This window comes from Xiphophorus maculatus, chromosome 12, assembly GCF_002775205.1.
Source record: "Xiphophorus maculatus strain JP 163 A chromosome 12, X_maculatus-5.0-male, whole genome shotgun sequence".
In the NCBI taxonomy this organism is placed as follows: Eukaryota; Metazoa; Chordata; class Actinopteri; order Cyprinodontiformes; family Poeciliidae; genus Xiphophorus; species Xiphophorus maculatus.
In genome coordinates, this window is record NC_036454.1 from 18,478,020 (window position 1) to 18,496,428 (window position 18,409).

Here is an 18,409-nt window from a genome sequence, read left to right on the forward strand (position 1 = left end):
CGTGGAGAGAAGCCTTAAGCTCCTCCCAATCCTACAAAGATCGTTTATATATACAACACGTCTCACTGTTGAAGTGTTCAATCTGACCAACAGATGCTACGCGAGCGTACTCCTACTAAGAATCTGGTTGATCTCATGATTTTCCATCCTATTTTTATACACTTGTTCTGCTCTGCCAAATTATGACATCGCAGCATTAATATTAAAGACGGTAAATCTATGTTATTCCATTATATACTACAACATTTTGTATTAAATAAACTTTAATCACACCGGCGCATAGGATGTGTTCAACGTGTATCATCTTTCTTTAAATAAAGGATCTTCGTTGTTTCTCCTCCGCTCTCGCGGCAACTGCACGAACGCGCCAAAAGAAGAAAACCTAAATGGTGTCACAGCAGCTTAAACAGAGGAAGAAAGAAAGCTGTCGTTTAAAACTACTGCATATGTTTTCCAATGTGACAAACGTTGTTTATACGTCGGGATTTAGGGTTTAGCTGATAACTTGCGTTGTTTACTGCCAAAGACAAAACGACACAAGATGGTTTTGCAGAACAGCGGACGATACAAATCGGACAGGGGCCAAAGTGGAGCAAACCAAGAAAACCAGTAAGTTTCGCTAAAGTTGTCTGCCATAAATATAGCGAACTAACACTCGTGAAGTTGGTGTTTCCTAAAGAAAACAAGACATTAAAGTTGTTACGTGTTTGAATCAGGGATGATGGATCCTCCATGTCGGCGCTCAAGCGGCTGGAGCGCAGCCAGTTCACCGACGACATGGACGCCCGCTTCGGCTTCGACAGGATGAAGGAGCCCGGGGAGAAAACGGGCTGGCTGATCAACATGCACCCTGTGAGTCCACACACTTCCTTAAGTGGATCCGACTGATCTCCATACGAGACATTGAACATGTGATGCTCGTGTGTTTTTATAGACTGAGATTCTGGATGAAGACAAAAGGATGATCAGTGCCGTGGACTATTATTTTATCCAGGAGGACGGGAGCAGATTCAAGGTGAGCTCATTAAAAAATAATAATCAACATCTAGTAATATTTGGCAAAAGTTTCACACAACTCGGCTTATCTATATTTTGTCAGGCTGAACAGCTAAGAGTTTTGACTGTTGTGTGTTTATTTCTGCTCTGCAGGTGGCTCTTCCCTTCAAGCCTTACTTCTACATAGATACTAAAAAGGTAGGTTTGTCAGTAATCTTGGTGTTAGTCTCGTAACCCTGCATATTAAGAACACTAAGAGTATATTATTTCCAGAACTGTGAGAGAGAGGTCATCTCATATTTGTCGAAGAAGTTCCAAGGAAAAGTGGCGAAACTTGAAATTCTCCCAAAGGAGGACTTGGACCTGGTGAGAGCTTCTGTTTTATCTTGGTAGCATTCAGATAGTAAAAAGAAAGAAAATTTAACTCGACGACTTGGTTTCCCCAGCCAAACCATCTAGTTGGACTGAAGAGAAGCTACATCAAGCTGTCATTCAACACAGTGGACGATCTAGTCAAAGTCAAGCGTGAGATTTCTCCAGCCGTACGCAAGAACAGAGAGAGGGAGCAGTCCAACGACGCCTACACATCAATGTTGTCAAGGTAACAATAATCCATTATGCAAGTCCCGAGGGCTTCATGTTGATGCTTTGCTGATGGCGTCGTGTGTCTCAAAGTGCTCTGTCAGGAGGCAGCGTGATCTCAGCCGATGAGGACGGGACGTTGAAGAGTATCGCCGATCAGCTGGACAATATCGTGGACATGAGAGAGTACGATGTCCCTTATCACGTCCGAGTGTCCATCGACCTCAAGATTCATGTGGTGGGGATACGTTTCTTTCATGTATGTGTCTTAAAGGTTAGTAATTGTTTACTCTAATTGGTACCGGTTCTGCTTTACTAAGGCTCACTGGTACAACGTCCGATACCGAGGCAGCGCCTTCCCGCCAGAGATTGTGCGACGAGACGATCTGGTCGAGCGCCCGGTGTGTAGATGTTATTTATGTTGGACAATAGTGATAGCCGCATGCTGCCAGAACATTTCCCTTACACTCTGCTTGTGTTTTTATGCGTTTAGGACCCAGTTGTTCTGGCATTTGACATCGAAACCACCAAACTTCCTCTGAAATTCCCAGACGCAGAGACGGATCAGATTATGATGATCTCCTACATGATCGACGGACAGGTTGGTGCAATGCTTCGCTTTGGCTTTTTCTGTTGTTGGTGTTGTTTCTGATAGCTCTAATTTATTTCCTTCAAGGGCTTTCTAATCACGAATAGAGAGATTGTCTCCGAGAACATCGAGGATTTTGAGTTCACCCCCAAGCCAGAATATGATGGACCTTTCACAGTTTTTAACGAGGATGACGAGGTTGGTGAATTTTAGTTGGAAAAATAAACATTGTTTTTTTATTATTTATGGTTTAGGTAGTGTGTGGTTTTTATTTCTGTTTTATTCATTGTTTTTAGTAGCTGTGTTTTATTTTGGATATTTAAAGTATCTTCCAGTGTTGAGTGTTCTGTATGAAATTAAAGGTTATTAGTCTTTGAGAGGGCAAACATGCACTATTATGCTATTTTCAATATATTTTTTGAAAATGATTTCAAAACGACGATATTATTGCTTATTGCAATAAGTTCTGGGTAAATTTTATTGTCCAGGAAAATTTGTTATTTGTTATTGTGTAATTTGAGCTCATGTTGAGATCAAATAGCGCTGTTTGATGCACTGGGTTTTATTTGGGTGTATCAGAGTGTAGGGGGTTAAATACAAATGTATACACAGTAGATGTGTAATAACTTGTTAAATGACTCTGGTTGCAGGCTGCTCTCATCCAGAGGTGGTTTGATCACGTTCAAGAAACAAAGCCGAACATCTTTGTCACCTACAACGGAGACTTTTTTGACTGGTGAGCCGGTTTATGTTTACATCTAACCTCCACCAGACTGAAGCGAGGATTTTCATTACACTTAAATTTTATGATTAATTTTAAGAAATATGCAAAACCATTATATAAGCAGTTAGTTTTTTTTTTTTCTCTGTAGGCCTTTTGTTGAGACTCGCGCGGCGCTCCATGGACTGAGCATGCACAGGGAAATCGGTTTCCAGAAGGACAACCAGGGAGAGTATAAATCCAGTCAGGCCATCCACATGGACTGCCTCAGGTAGGAACAATCCTGACACTCATAAAATGTTAAGGTTGAGGGATGGGTTCATCGTGTTTCCGTTCTGCTACTTTTCTGTATCAGGTGGGTAAAAAGGGACAGCTACTTGCCTGTGGGAAGTCACAACCTGAAGGCAGCAGCCAAGGCTAAACTGGGCTATGACCCGGTGGAGCTGGACCCAGAGGAGATGTGCCGAATGGCCACTGAGGAACCTCAGGTACGGAAACGGATTGGTTTACTTTAATTGCTTTTTAAAAAGACATTTGGATGTTAAGATTTTTTTTTGTATGTCTATATCAGACCTTAGCAACCTACTCTGTGTCAGACGCTGTGGCCACATACTACCTCTACATGAAATATGTTCACCCCTTCATCTTCGCCCTGTGCACCATCATCCCTATGGAGCCTGATGAGGTTTCTCTCCTTGTTTCCTGTTGTGGAAATAAACTGAAATCACAACAGCTTTTAATGAGTATCTGTTTCTTACAAAGCCTGTTTTTCCTGTGAACAGGTGCTGCGTAAAGGTTCAGGCACCCTGTGCGAAGCCTTGCTCATGGTGCAGGCCTTCCACGCCAACATCGTCTTCCCTAACAAGCAGGAACAGATCTTTAACAAGCTGACAGACGACGGCCACGTTCTGGACTCTGAGACTTACGTGGGAGGCCACGTGGAGGCGCTGGAGTCTGGAGTTTTCCGCAGCGACATCCCCTGCCGCTTCAAGATGGTGAGTCTGGATCCTCTTTTCTCTCTGCAGCGGTTCTTTGTATCAAGACGTGACAGTCCGGTTTGATGTGTCCACAGAACCCGGCTGCCTTCGACTTTCTGCTTCAAAGAGTCGAGAGGACGATGCGTCACGCCGTCGAAGAGGAAGAAAAGATTCCTCTGGAGCAAGTTACCAACTTTAACGAGGTATCTGATTAAATTTTTTTTCTCTGATTTTTATTGTATAACTCATCACTTTCATCTTTATCTCATAAAGTATGATGCCTTTATAGGTTTGTGTTGAAATCAAAAAGAAGCTAACCTCCTTGAAGGATGTCCCAAACAGGATCGAATGCCCCCTCATCTACCATCTGGACGTCGGGGCCATGTACCCCAATATTATTCTCACAAACCGTCTGCAGGTAAATATTTAAAAATATACTATTTACTGTAGAAACGGGTGAGATTTAGTGTCTCATATATATATTTTCTCTTCTAGCCATCAGCTATGGTTGATGAGGCCACATGTGCTTCCTGTGACTTTAACAAACCTGGGGCCACCTGCCAGAGGAGGATGGCCTGGCAGTGGAGAGGAGAAATCAGTAAGTCAGTCACATGTTGTCTTGTTACAATCACAAACCTCAATGCACTTTGTTGGGCTTTTTACAGGCCAACACAAAGCTGAACCTTGAAATTCAAAGGTTGATGAAGCATAGCTTTGAAACTGAACAGTATTCAACCTACCTTAATAAGCACCTCGTTAAGCTTCCTATTGCTGCGGTCAAAGCTGAACATCATTTGTGATGTTTTATACATCAACAGACTAACTTTTTGCCAATTTCATAAATTTTTAAGACAATACCATTTATGTCTGTGTGATGATGGGGAAGTGAAGTCACCATCCTTGACGTATTTTTTTTAGTTTAAGAATGTTTATCAGGTTCTTATATTTCCTGATTGTTCTGAAAACATAAGAAATTTGCCTTAGGAGTGCTTAAAAAGTGATTTAATTTGACATCGTGAAAGCTGTAAGATCTCTTGAATCTTAAAAAAGGTTAATTTACTTATAAAAACAACCTGCATCTCTTGTCAGTGCCTGCAAGCCGCAGTGAGTTTCACCGCATCCAGCAGCAGCTGGAGTCGGAGAAGTTCCCACCTCTCTTCCCCAACGGCCCTCCTCGGGCGTTCCACACTTTGAACCGGGAGGAGCAGGCCAAACACGAGAAGAAACGGCTGGCAGGTAGGGTCTACTGGGGGCTCACTTGAGGTAAACTTTGGTTTTAAGAAGCATTAATACCTGAAATCTGCTTTTGTATCAGATTATTGCAAGAAGGCCTACAAGAAGACTCACGTCACGCGGCTTGAGGAGCGAGTTACCACCATATGTCAGAGAGAAAACTCCTTCTACGTCGACACAGTCAGAGCTTTCAGGGATCGCCGTTATGAATTCAAAGGACTTCACAAAGTATGTTCTGTATTTTAAAAAATAAATAAATAAAGCTTATGTTGTTAATTAGTATTGTTTACTAAACCTGTCCTTTTCTTTTACTACAGGTGTGGAAGAAGAAGCTGTCAACAGCTCAGGACAATGGAGATGCTGCTGAGGTGAAGCGCTGCAAAAACATGGAGATCCTGTACGAGTCTCTTCAACTGGCCCATAAATGTATTCTTAACTCTTTCTACGGCTACGTCATGAGAAAAGGGTAGGCAAGCAGTAAAACATCCACTGCTGCTGCTATGAGCTGTGATTTTTGCTGCTGCAGCTTGAGGCAGAGGTGCAGGCCTGATGCTGTCTCTGTCTCAGGGCGCGCTGGTACTCCATGGAGATGGCTGGCATCGTGTGCTTCACTGGAGCCAACATCATAACTCAGGCCAGAGAACTTATCGAACAAATAGGGTGAGTGATTTGTGTAAAACATGATCCTGTAGATTTTTGTGCTAAAGTGTGGCGCACACTGAGATTGGAAAAATGTGATATGCAGAAAAAACCAAAATCCATGAAATTATTCAATCACGTTTCCTCCAACTACATTTGTTTTGTACAACCTAATCAACATAGAACTACGAAATGAGAAAATACCAGACCCCTCCACCCACAGTCCTTCATTTAAATATGCAAATAGTTGTAAACATCCCCACTCTTTTGGCTGTACTGTCAAAAATCCTGTTATTCTCAGAAGCAGAGGAACTCGTTAGTTCTCGTCTTTTAAGGTTTACTGGAAATGTACAGACCCATTCAATAAGTTGGAATATTATTAAAAAGTCCATTTATTTTATGAACTTTAGCACTAAGTGAAATACATTATTTAGGTTAATTGCGCACAGGGGAATACTTCATTTTTGTTAATTATGATAATTTTCCGCTTACAGATTATGAAAACGTGACTCTTAAAATTTAGAAAATGATATCAGAAAATTATACAGACCAATTAAAAACAATCTATTTTAATTAATAAATGTGGCCTTAATGAAAATTATATAAATACCTGCCAGTCTACAAACTATTCTGCTCTGTCCTGGTTTAATTTTAAAAATTTGCCTCTGATTACAGCTTGAGTGTGCAAAACTATAAAATCTTTAAAATTATGTATTTTGATTGACCATGTAGATAGTCACTAAAAATATCTATTTTTTGCACTTTTGTCCTGTTATATGAGAACTTCATTATGTTGTTTAAAGATTTACATGGGTTTGTCAGAAAGTAGCTGTTGAAAAATGCTCATTGTCGCTATTTTTCTCATTTTGTGTGCAACCCAGGAGGCCTCTGGAGCTGGACACTGACGGAATCTGGTGTGTCCTCCCCAACACCTTCCCTGAGAACTTTGTGGTAAAAACCAGCAATGATAAAAAACCTAAAGTGACCATCTCTTACCCGGGGGCCATGCTCAACATCCTGGTGAAGGAGGGATTCACCAATGATCAGTACCACGAGCTGGTCGACCCAACGGCGCTCACTTACAACACCCGGTCAGAGAACAGCATCTTCTTCGAGGTGGACGGACCGTATCTGGCAATGATTCTGCCCGCCTCCAAAGAGGAAGGGAAGAAGCTGAAGAAGAGGTAAGCTATACATAATTTTTGGGGTTATTTTCTTCTTTGAAATTTAATTTGTTTTGTTAAAGGCTCCTCTGCTTCTTGCTTAGGTATGCCGTGTTTAACGAGGACGGCTCATTAGCTGAGCTCAAAGGCTTTGAAGTGAAGAGGAGAGGAGAGCTTCAGCTCATTAAGATTTTTCAGTCCTCTGTGTTTGAGGCATTCCTCAAAGGGACTACTCTGGAGGAGGTCTATTCTTCAGTGGCCAAGGTGGCCGACTACTGGCTGGACGTGCTTTACAGCAAGGTGGACCCATGCAGTCAAGCGTTTTGGATCAGGGTAGATCAGGATCACGCTGACGTCACCATTTTTCTTTGCAGGCTGCCAACATGCCGGATGCAGAGCTGTTCGACCTGATCTCAGAGAACCGCTCGATGTCCAAGAAGCTGGAGGAGTACGGCGAGCAGAAGTCCACGTCCATCAGCACGGCCAAGAGGCTGGCCGAGTTCCTGGGAGACCAGATGGTGAAAGATGCTGGTCTGAGCTGTCGCTACGTCATCTCTCGGAAACCAGAAGGTTCCCCAGTCACAGAAAGGTGGGGCAGGAACACAGCTGCTTTGTTCATGACACCATGCAGAAGTAACATCATCATGAAATACTTCTGTACACCTCAGAGTGTCTGGATACAGTATGAATTTAGTTTATAGTGTCTAGAATATGAAGAACCGGACTTGTATCAGGATTGATTTGTTAAAAGTGCCTTTCAAAAGTGTTTGTATCCCTTAATCTGTTGTTGCATATTGTTGCAAGATTTTGAATATTTTGCTCTGTCACCAAATACATTTTTCCTTCACCACAAAAAGTGAAAAGCTGTTTTTTAAAACTCCCCGTGGATGACAGTCTGTTCTCCCATAAGTAAAAGATCTGAGCTCAACTCTATTAGACACCATCTCCACATTTCCCCTTCAGGGCCATTCCTCTGGCCATCTTCCAGGCTGAGCCCAGCGTGAAGAAACATTTCCTCCGGAAGTGGCTGAAGATGCCCAGCCTGCATGACTTGGACATCCGCACTGTGAGTCCTACAATCATTTTTTGTTAAAAGCCTAAAATCTCCCTCGGTTTCTTGCCTAAGTTCTGTAAGTTCTGCTCGTTGACATTTAATATTTTATGTACTCATTTCCAGATCCTCGATTGGAGCTATTACATCGAGAGATTGGGTAGTGCAATCCAAAAAATTATCACCATCCCTGCAGCGCTGCAGCAAGTAAGTCATTTTTCCGAAATGAACAACTCATTAAACATGTCTTAAATTTATCCAAAGATCAATTTTAATTACCTCTGTTAATTACAAGGTGAAGAATCCAGTTCCCAGAGTGAGGCATCCTGACTGGCTCCACAAGAAACTCCTGGAGAAAAACGACATCTACAAGCAAAAGAAAATCAGCGAACTGTTCACCAGTGAGGGCAAGAGACAGGTAGCTTCAGCAAGATACTTCTGAAACTTTAAACACAAGCAGCTTCATCTGGGTAAATATTACGTGCACACGTTTCTCCACAAATGATTTTTTTTCTACCTCTCTCACAGATTGCCCATCAGCCCCTGGAGGCTGGCCAAGCTGCAGACATGGAGGACTTTGGGGCGGCACCTCGACCCCTGCAGCCCGCTATCCTCATCAGCACCAAGAGAAAGCGGGCTTCGCAAGGAGAGGACAGCCAGGTGGAGTCCCAAGATGTGGAGCTCACACAGTCCTGGAGGGAAATCCTGGGACCTCCACCTCCAACGGGAAAAACACGGGTAGGACACCTAGAATTTATCTTTTGTTCATTTTAAATGGAACAGCGTTAATTTTTTCTACTTTCGTCTAATTTGCGTCTGCTTTTTGCTTCTTGTTTTATTAACAACCCAGGAGGAGCGACTGGTGTGGCTGCGCTATCACAAGAAAAAGTGGGAACTGCAGCTGAGGCAAAGGAAGGAGAAGAAGAAGAGAAGGAAGCTGCTGGATGGAGAACCACAACCGGTCGGAGGAGGAGTCATTAGAGGTGGCCCCAGCACCGGGCTGGGAAACTTCCTGCGGCGGACAGCGCGCAGCATCCTCGACATGCCGTGGCAGATTGTGCAGGTGGAGAAAAATCACCTTTTCTTACAGTCTCAAATTTGCTCTTGGGCACATTTGGTGATGTCACATGGCAAATAAATAAATCAAAGTTTACAGCTTTACTGCTGCTTCATGCCTGTTAATCCCTTGCAAAGAACAGTAATTTCAGTGACATTATTACTAAATGTGAGATGATGTATGTCAGATTGCAGAGACCAACCACCCTGGTCTGTATAAGCTGTGGGCAGTGATTGGAAACGATCTTCACTGCATGAAGCTCAACATCCCTCGCGTCTTCTACGTCAACCAGAAAGTCCCAAAACAGGACGAAGGAGGAGTCGCGTACAGGAAGGTTTGCTTTATCACATGCTTTAGTTATTTCTAGATGCCACAAAAAGATAAAAAAACAAAAAAAAACAGGTTGCAATGCGAAGGTCAGTTAGAAAATTATCTGCATCTTTAGGTGAACCGCATGCTGCCTCGCTCCAACATTGTGTACTACCTGTATGAGTACTCAGTGCCAGAGGACATGTATCAGAACCACATCAATGAGATCAACGCTGACCTCTCTGCACCGGACATTGAAGGAGTCTACGAAACACAGGTTTCTTGTTCATGTGGTTCTCAACACACTTTAAAGTCTCATCCCTCCTAAACTGCAAATTCCTACTGATTTTTCTATGAAACCAGAATGTAACACAGATTCTTCTCCTCATCTTTGTATCAGGTCCCCCTGCTGTTCCGTGCGCTGGTGCAACTGGGATGTGTGTGTATGGTAAACAAGCACATTGTGAGGGATCTGGCTGGCAGGGAGACTGACTCCTTCGATCTGGAGCATCTGGATATGAGATCTCTGGCCCAGTTCAGCTACCTGGAACCTGGTAGGTTCTGTTTGAATATGCCACCAAACGTTAAAGTGATGTTTGGTGAAGGGGGTCGTGTGAGTTTTTAGATGTTAGTAACCCCTGGATCACCAACAGGATTTTGCAGAGATCATCATAATGTTTTTATTTATTTATTTATCTATCTATTTATCTGATTTATAGGGCAGATTGTATAATCTTGTTTTATTTTTAATCTAATTGCCAGTTTTATTCATCACTGTTGTGTTTGCGTTGCTCTCAGGAAGCGTTCGCCACATGTACCTGTACCATCACAGTCAAGGCCAGAAGGCTCTGTTTGGCCTCTTCATCCCCTCTCAGCGCAAAGCCAGCGTTTTCATCCTGGACACAGTAAGAACAACATGATTCTTCTAGTTGTCACACAGAAAGTTTCTCAAACAGCCACATCAGCTGCAGATTGATGGTTTTTTTTTATACCTAAGTTATTATTTTTACTTTTACTTCTGCTGCTAATACTCCATAGCGTTGCTCTTGGTTACATTTAGTAAAGTCTTACCTTTTGCTGCAAATTTGTGTTTTCAGGTCAGAAGTAACCAGATGCCCAACTTGAGTAATGTCTACACAGCAGAGCGCACCGCCCTCCTGGAGAAGACGTCAGAGGAGCTTCTGCCTCCAGAAAAACACACCTTCGAGGTTCGAGCTGAAAATGACATCAAGGCTGTATCCCGAGCTTTGCAGCGCATCTTGCTGAACTACAAGGTAAAATGCACTAATAATACATTAATAAAACTACTTGTTTTATTAAATAGGCTCAGTGCTGAAATCAGAAATATTCTAGCCATATTAAATATAAGAATTTCACAAATTCAAATTCTGTCTTCAAGTGTTCAGTGTTTAAAAAGTCACCCTAAGTTTTGCAAAGAAACTCTTAACAACACAACTGTTTTCGTCTCTTTATTTAATAAGAAAAACCTAAGAAACTTGTACCAGAGGTGGTGACTCAAACTTGAGTCTTGTTGAAAATCTCTACTTCATGTCACTAGTAATGACAGGAAGCTGACATGTAAGCTACAGGTTGCAATGTGGACAAAAATAATCACTATTTGTTTCTGTAGTTACTGGTTTTTCAAAGTAAAAGTGTTGTTTATAACATGGTATTTGTTTCAGTACAAATTTAAAGATCCAATAACGTAACTTGCTTTCACAAAACACTGTTTTCCTTAAGAGTTACAGAAATTCATGGATTGATTTGGAACAATTTCCCAATATTATCTGATGGCTTACTTTTGATGAGAAATTGTTAAAGAAACTTTACCTTGGACTTCCACCTGGAAAAAATAAAACTTATGACTAGTACTTCAGCAATTCTGAGTCTATTTTCTTTGCCGGAACATTTCATCCATCCCAATCAGAAGCTGAAACATTTAGGTGTTCATTAATATGTTGATGTTAAGGGACTTATAGGTTTCTTTGTGTGGTTTTTCCAGGACGAGCGACGGGGACCCACCCTCATTGCTGTGCAGTCTAACTGGGAACTGCAGCGACTGGCAGCAGGGATGCCTGTGCTTGAGGAGTTCCCAGTGGTTCCAGTACACGTTGTGGACGAGATCAACTACAATGTGCTGGACTGGCAGCGGCACGGAGCCCGGCGCATGATCCGCCATTACCTCAACCTGGACAGCTGCCTGTCGCAAGCTTTTGACATGGCCAGGTATTAATGACTCGAATTGTTTCACCATTTATTTTATATTTCTCTTGCACACTTTGTAGATAATGAAATAATGGCTCCTGGTTTTAGATATTACCACCTTCCTGTGGGGAACCTGCCTCAGGATGTGTCAATCTTCGGCTCAGACTTGTTCCTAGCCAGACATCTGCGGAAACACAACCACCTGCTGTGGCTTTCTCCCACAGCGAGACCAGACCTAGGAGGAAAAGAGGCTGACGACAGTCGTTTGGTCATGGAAAACGATGAGAAGGGTTCTGTGGAGATAAACTCTCAGGGATGTTACTCTACAGGTACACAAACATCCACGCTTTCACACAAATGGACTGGAATGCTTTTAAGCCTTTTATTTCTGCTAAGTTTTTGTCTACTTGCTTCTTTCCATCAGCATGTGTGGAGTTGGACCTCCAGAGCCTGGCGGTGAACACAATCCTCCAGTCGCAGCATGTTAACGACATGGAGGGGGGAGCCAGTCTGGGCGTCAGTTTTGATGTGATCCAGCAGGCCTCACTGGAGGACATGATGTCAGGAAACCAGGGCGCCAGCGCTCTTGCTAGCTATGACGAGACGGCGCTCTGCTCCAACACCTTCAGGTGCGTAAACGTCTGGGATGTGGTTGAGTCAGGGTGGCAAAAATTTTGAGTTGTTTTCCCTCACTGTGGTCTTCATGTTTTCTGTGCAGGATCTTAAAGAGCATGGTGGTCGGGTGGGTGAGGGAGATCACACAGTACCACAACGTGTATGCAGACAACCAGGTGATGCATTTCTACCGCTGGCTGCGCTCTCCGAGTTCGCTGCTCTATGACCCGGCGCTGCATCGCACCCTGCACAACATGATGAAGAAGGTGTTTCTGCAGTAAGTCTCACAGCAGTTTTACCACCTAATGAGACATTAATTTGGTCTCAAATTACGAAAACAAATCCCAGACATATCTGTCTATTTTACTTAAAATATTATCATCATAATAATAATGATCAAAAACCAGGCTTCAAAAGGATCAAAAGATGTCTAAAATATTGGCTCGACCTTATTTATGTATACTTTCATGTTGTTTTATCAACTAATATAGTCCTACATGTTGTCATTCATATTCTATGTTAATTTAATCCTTGTTGGTTTGGTGCATCGTGCAAATGGCAGAGGTTTCTAGTCTGTCATTGGACAACACAGAGTCAAACCAAGGCAGCTAACTATGCACACATTCATTCATATGAGGGCAATTAAGAGAAGCTAATAAAGTTAAAATGTATGTTTTTGGAAAACAGGAAGAAATCAACAGGCACCTCCATAAACCTTCATAATCACTTGGAAATCATCCAAACGTCACACAGAAGAGCCTCGGCAGAAATCTAATAACTGTCCCTGCCAGCCTGTACTAGCACAACTACCTGTGAAATACTCATGAACATTTAGGCAGGGAATTTAAAGAAGAAACATATTAACCGTAATAAAGATATGCCATCATAAACATGTTATTTGGCTTCTTCTGTCCTTTTTTGTGCTTTTAATCTTCATCCTTGTCTTCCTTCTGTCAGACTGGTTGCAGAGTTCAAACGTCTGGGGTCAACTGTGGTGTACGGGAACTTCAACAGGATCATCTTGTGCACAAAGAAACGAAGGATAGACGATGCTATTGCCTATGTGGAATATATCACCAAAAGGTCAGACATTCATTTAATGGGTTTTTACAGTATATTATCAAGATGGGTAAAAACAGCCCCTTGCAAATGTGTTTATATCCATTGAACAGGCTTAAATCAGTCTGTGTGGAAAGAATCTCATGACTAAAGCCGGGCCATTCTAACATGTAATTATGGTTTGTTTGAACCATTTCATTGTAGCTCTGTGCATCTATTATTGTCATTGTGTTTGTCCTTTTCAGTGTTTTAGGAGCTGTTTTTCCAGAAATACTCTTGTTTTGCTCCCACTAAACAAGAGCGTTATCTCAGTGGAGTAAACAATTGTTGGATACATTTTAAATGTATAAATTGGGTTGGATTTGGATTAAAAGCAACATCACATTTAGAAACCAATAAGTAGTTTTGTGATTTAAAGATGAAATTATTTCTGTAATTCAAAAGAGAAAAATTCAGTTCAATTTATTTATATAGCACCAATTCACAACTAATGTCTCAGTAATCAAACAATGCAATCAATCTCAGTTTATTTTTCAAATTGATTAAAAGTTTTCCTTCTAAGGAAACCACACAGATTGCATCAAATCATTAACTTGCAGCATTCACTCCTCAATGAATATGAGGCGGCAGAAGAAGAATTGCTTGCTCATTAGCTTTGCAGTAATGCCTTGCACACTGAGCGATGATGGAAAGAAAAACTCTCCTTCAACTAGAAGAAACCTCTTAATACTCAATTGTAATATTTTCTCAATAACTAGAAGTGCAAAAACTTATTTAAAGGTTGGATATTTTTGTTTCTTAATCTCTGTCTTTAAGCAATGGAAATCTTTGTCAATCTGCTTCTCTTCTAGCATACATTCGAGAGAAATCTTCCACTCTCTGTCCATCTCCTTCTCACGTTGTTGGGAATTCCTGTTGTGGATGGACCCGTCTAACTATGGCGGTGTGAAGGGAAAACTGCCTTCCAGCATCTTGTATGGAGAGGTGAGATATTTGTGTAACTTTGTTTTATTGTAATTCAGACCGTAGCACACTTTCATGAAACCTTTTATGAAATTAATTTAATTTCTTATCCTATTAACCAGGAAAGGGGGATTAATGACTTTGATTATTTTTCTTTCCAAAGCCATTCCTGTTCAGTACTCAGGAAAGTCTTCCAAGTATCTTAAACATCACACATTCAAATACCTTAAATGAAAAAATTGTCAATTAAACACTAGATGCATATATATATATAAGCCTCTCTAAGTATAAAATTCATGGACATATTCATTTTAAAAGGGCAAACTCATGTCCTTCTTTTGTATTATTAAAAGTGTAGCGTTAAAGTCTAAACCTGCAAAAATAAAAGATGGTGAAGGAGCAAAATGACTGGCAAGACCCAAAGTTAGCTCTCCAGTATCAATGTTTAGTTGATCTTCATGTGTAGAAAATACTGTGTACTGTCTTCTTTCCGTAACAACTTCCACAACAAAGAGTGTTGTTGTCTGTTCACTGATCGGAAGGAGATTTTAGTTTTGAGTTTGGTCACTATTTTTTACAACAGCAAAGTTTTGCACTTCATGAGCTTAAACGTCATGATCTTTGACATGGTTAACATTGATGTGTTGTTTTTTTTATTTATATTTTTTAGGAAGGAGCCAAACAGAAGAAAAGAAAACAAGGAGAGGAAGATGAGGAGGGCAGTGAAGATGAAGATGAGGATGATGCTGAGGAAGATGATGGCGATGCAGAGACTGATGAGGTTGAAGAGCTGATTGAGAGCAACTGGAATGTCATGCATTATCTCCCCCAAACAGCCTCCTGTCAGAAATACTTCCTCATGATTGTGTCTGGTAAAACGAAAACAAACATCTACTGTACACATATAAACATGTTCCCTCTTCAACTTTTAATCTATTTTAGTAATTCTCCCTTCCCATCCCAGCCTACATAGCTGCAGTTTACCACAGCATGAAAGAGGAGCTGAGACGTAATGCTCCTGGAGCAACGCCAGTCAAGAGGCGCGCAGGCAGCCAGGCTTCCCAGCAGGCGGTCGGGGACTTGAGTGCGCTTCCTGGTAAGAGTCCGTTCAGGAGGCAGCTTCAGTTACTAAAGACTTGATTAATTTATCAAGATGCCTCTTATACTCATTTCCTTTCCTTCAGGAATGATCTCCTTCTCCCAGGAGTATGTGGCCAGCGAGCTGACGCAGAACATTTTCACCATCACCCAGAAGATCCAGAAAAAGGTGACTGGGACCAGGAATGTAACTCAGACCTCAGAGATGTTTCCTGTCCTGCCCGGCTCACACCTGCCGCTCAACAATCCGGCGCTGGAGTTCGTCAAATACGTCTGTCAGGTGGGCTGAGTACCACGGTGTCTGCAGTGCAGACATTTCTTTGAAAACTTCTTTCACGGGATTCCCAGGACTGGAAAAGTGACACTTGAATGGATATTTTTTTTTCTCCCATTTTATTTTTCATGGTCTAAGACATAAGAATTCTGCACTTCTTAAAAATGAGAAGATTTGTACATGTTATTTTATTTAGATAGTGTCCTTTATCTTTGTGTGCCACACTAAAACTCTTATTTTAGTGTTTTAGTTTTGTGGAGGTTTTCCAAAGAAAATGTTAAATAAAACTAAGGTCAGTTTCGCATGGTATTTTATCCTGAAGACCAGTTTTAATTTTTGATGTAGTTGCTGCAAACTCGCACTTTTTTTAAATAAACAAAATAAGTGTCAATGATTACAATCTGATTATCAAGACCAGTTTTTATAGTGCGTTTCAATTGGTAAAATAACCTGATTGAGTCTAGATGTTAGAAAAGCAGTAAAATACCTGTCTGAAACACTTCCCTACCCACATTATACTAAAATATCCAGAATGATTTGAAAACTAACATAATAAAACTTGAAAAATTAAGCCTGAAAACTGAAATTTTCAAATAGAAAATCTGAGGGAGCTTTGCTCTCATTTATTACAGAATAATTAGAAATACAACCAATGACCCATTTATTGACCTTTTTCTCTGTCTTTTACATCTTCAGGTCCTTTCGCTTGATGCCAACATCGTGAATCAGGTGAACAAACTAAAGAGAGACCTCCTGCGTCTCGTGGATGTCGGAGAGTTTTCGGAGGAGGCCCAGTTTCGTGACCCCTGTAACTCCTACATACTGCCAGAAGTCATCTGTCACCACTGCAACTTCTGTCGGGACCTCGACCTCTGCAAGGACCCGACTGTGGCACAGGTATGTACTGGCAAATTATAGATTTGTAACAACATTTACAGCTAGGGAGACTAATATCTGAAAGAACTTTGTTCTGATCTTAGGATGGGTCGGTCTTACCTCAATGGTTCTGCTCAAATTGCCAAATGCAATATGAAACTGAGTCTATTGAGACGGCCCTGGTTGATGCTCTGCAGAAGAAACTTATGAGCTACACTCTGCAGGATCTGGTGAGTTAAACATGTCAAATCAAGCAGCATCAGCTCTGACTGGACTTTTAAAAAAAAATAAAATTCTAGTTTTTATGTTATATTAGGAGCCCCATTAGTGGTGTTCTTGGTAATATAAATATAATTCCTTAATAATTAATTTGAATAAAAGGTTACCCTGGGGACAGATAAAATATCTGTCTGTCTGTAATCCAGCTTTCAATGAAAGTAGATTTAGTATCTATAATTTGACTTTTTCAAGGTTTGGATAAATGTGGAAAAAGGAAGTGGAGCATGGAAAAAATATTAGTATTTCCAAACTGTGTTCTTTTTACCATGATGTTAATGTTATATCCATCTATTACTTTACCTGTTTGTCCGTTCATCCATCCCTTAATCACTTATTCGTCCATGACTAGTTTGTCCATCAGTCATTTGTTTGCCCATTTTTTTTATCATCTATCTTTCCATCTGTGTATCCTTCCATCCATCCATCCATTATTTATCCATTCATACTGTTCTCCAGCCACCCAGGCGTCGTTTTCTCCTTTCCTCCACTCTTGCAATCCTCTGTTCGGCTACCTATTCATCTATCTGTCATCTGTTTGCTTTATCTATTCATCTGTTTGTTCATTATCCAACCATTCCTTCATCCATCTGGCCCCTCTCTCTTCCTCGCTGTCTGGTTTTTGCAGGCACCATATTGAAAGTGTGAATCTGAATGTGTTTTTATAAATTTCTGCTGATCTTTTCTCTGCTTGTCCTTTGGCTTAAAATGGTTTGAAGACTCTAGAAACATGAGATTGGAAAAGTGTGGCACTTCGACATAAAAACTGCTTGGGGGTCTGTTATACCATGTTAGAATCAAAGCACTCAAGCTCCCCAAACTGTTGAGCCAGTAAAGCGTCTGTGTGTTTGACTCATTTCTCACTTGAATTGTTTTGACAACATAAATATGATTTTTAGGTTTGCACCAAATGCAAAGGGGTGAAAGAAGCCAACATGCCCCTTTACTGTGCGTGTGCCGGAAACTTTGACCTGACCTTCTCAGCCAAGGTTTCCGATCTCTGACATATTTAACAATTTGAATCAGTTCTGAAAAGTGTATAATGAGTCCTATTGACACTGATCGTTTTCCTTTTAAAGAGCTTCTCCGAGCAGACCGCAGTGTTTCGAAACATAGCTTCCCACTACAACATGAGATTCCTGGGGGAGACCATCGACTGGCTGCTTGAGATGAGCCCTCAGATCGGCCAGAGCAGGCACTGAAGTGGGAAAAAGTGACGATTCCTTCCACAGTAGATCTGTTTAACACTGAGAGCTGAAACCAATGCAACTCAGCAGCTGTCAAATCAGGTTTTGTGATTATCGATCCAATAATCAATAATCACACGGACTATTTGCTAGCAAGGAGAAACGGGTGGAGTGTAAATATGGTTAAATTCTTGTATTTTTTCCATTTGAATTTATATATTTGTATGAATTTCAGATTGTCAGAAAATAAATAAATAATGCTTGAATTGTTTGTACTGTTTCTCTGCTTCATACTTGAGTTCCAAGAATGAAGAGCTCATAATCTTTCCAAACACCCTCTGCTCTTGTATTTTCACTTTTATTTTCCTCTTTTGGTTTTTTGCTTATTTTAAGACTTCTACACTCTAACCACTCAAAACCAAAAAAAAAAAATAAACCACGCACCACCACTTTCAAATTCTCCACTAATATTTCTTTCTTGGTCTTTTAACAGCGCTACTAAAAAAAAGTAATAACATATCAGAACCAAAATATAGTGA

The 18,409-nt window shown here is 41.1% G+C and overlaps 1 protein-coding gene across 1 annotated transcript; it reads left to right on the forward strand.

Annotated features, from left to right (window-relative positions):
- The first annotated feature begins 85 nt into the window (after window positions 1–85).
- pole (DNA polymerase epsilon, catalytic subunit) lies at window positions 86–18,130 on the forward strand. Its single transcript, XM_023344183.1, has 48 exons — window positions 86–609; window positions 717–852; window positions 935–1,015; window positions 1,150–1,194; window positions 1,270–1,362; window positions 1,443–1,597; window positions 1,672–1,816; window positions 1,899–1,979; window positions 2,072–2,179; window positions 2,255–2,365; window positions 2,818–2,903; window positions 3,040–3,159; window positions 3,244–3,376; window positions 3,460–3,573; window positions 3,671–3,883; window positions 3,961–4,068; window positions 4,155–4,283; window positions 4,361–4,463; window positions 4,955–5,101; window positions 5,181–5,326; window positions 5,416–5,564; window positions 5,666–5,758; window positions 6,619–6,921; window positions 7,005–7,200; window positions 7,275–7,489; window positions 7,864–7,966; window positions 8,078–8,158; window positions 8,247–8,369; window positions 8,480–8,689; window positions 8,802–9,014; window positions 9,196–9,342; window positions 9,454–9,594; window positions 9,718–9,871; window positions 10,116–10,222; window positions 10,415–10,591; window positions 11,320–11,543; window positions 11,631–11,851; window positions 11,947–12,151; window positions 12,241–12,414; window positions 13,095–13,220; window positions 14,048–14,180; window positions 14,830–15,031; window positions 15,124–15,255; window positions 15,344–15,537; window positions 16,228–16,428; window positions 16,512–16,637; window positions 17,583–17,672; window positions 17,763–18,130. The coding sequence occupies exons 1-48, from the start codon at window positions 542–544 to the stop codon at window positions 17,883–17,885; spliced, it is 6,885 nt and encodes a 2,294-aa protein (XP_023199951.1). The 5' UTR covers window positions 86–541; the 3' UTR covers window positions 17,886–18,130.
- The last annotated feature ends 279 nt before the right edge of the window (window positions 18,131–18,409 follow it).

What these genes read in the sequence shown, in the direction of transcription:
- pole (XM_023344183.1), top strand. Translation starts at nt 542, where the DNA reads ATGGTTTTGCAGAACAGCGGACGATACAAATCGGACAGGGGCCAAAGT. An exon ending in TCCCCTGCCGCTTCAAGATG is followed by an intron (nt 3,884 to 3,960) that starts GTGAGTCTGGAT and finishes ATGTGTCCACAG; the next exon opens with AACCCGGCTGCCTTCGACTT. An exon ending in TGCCGTGGCAGATTGTGCAG is followed by an intron (nt 9,015 to 9,195) that starts GTGGAGAAAAAT and finishes GATGTATGTCAG; the next exon opens with ATTGCAGAGACCAACCACCC.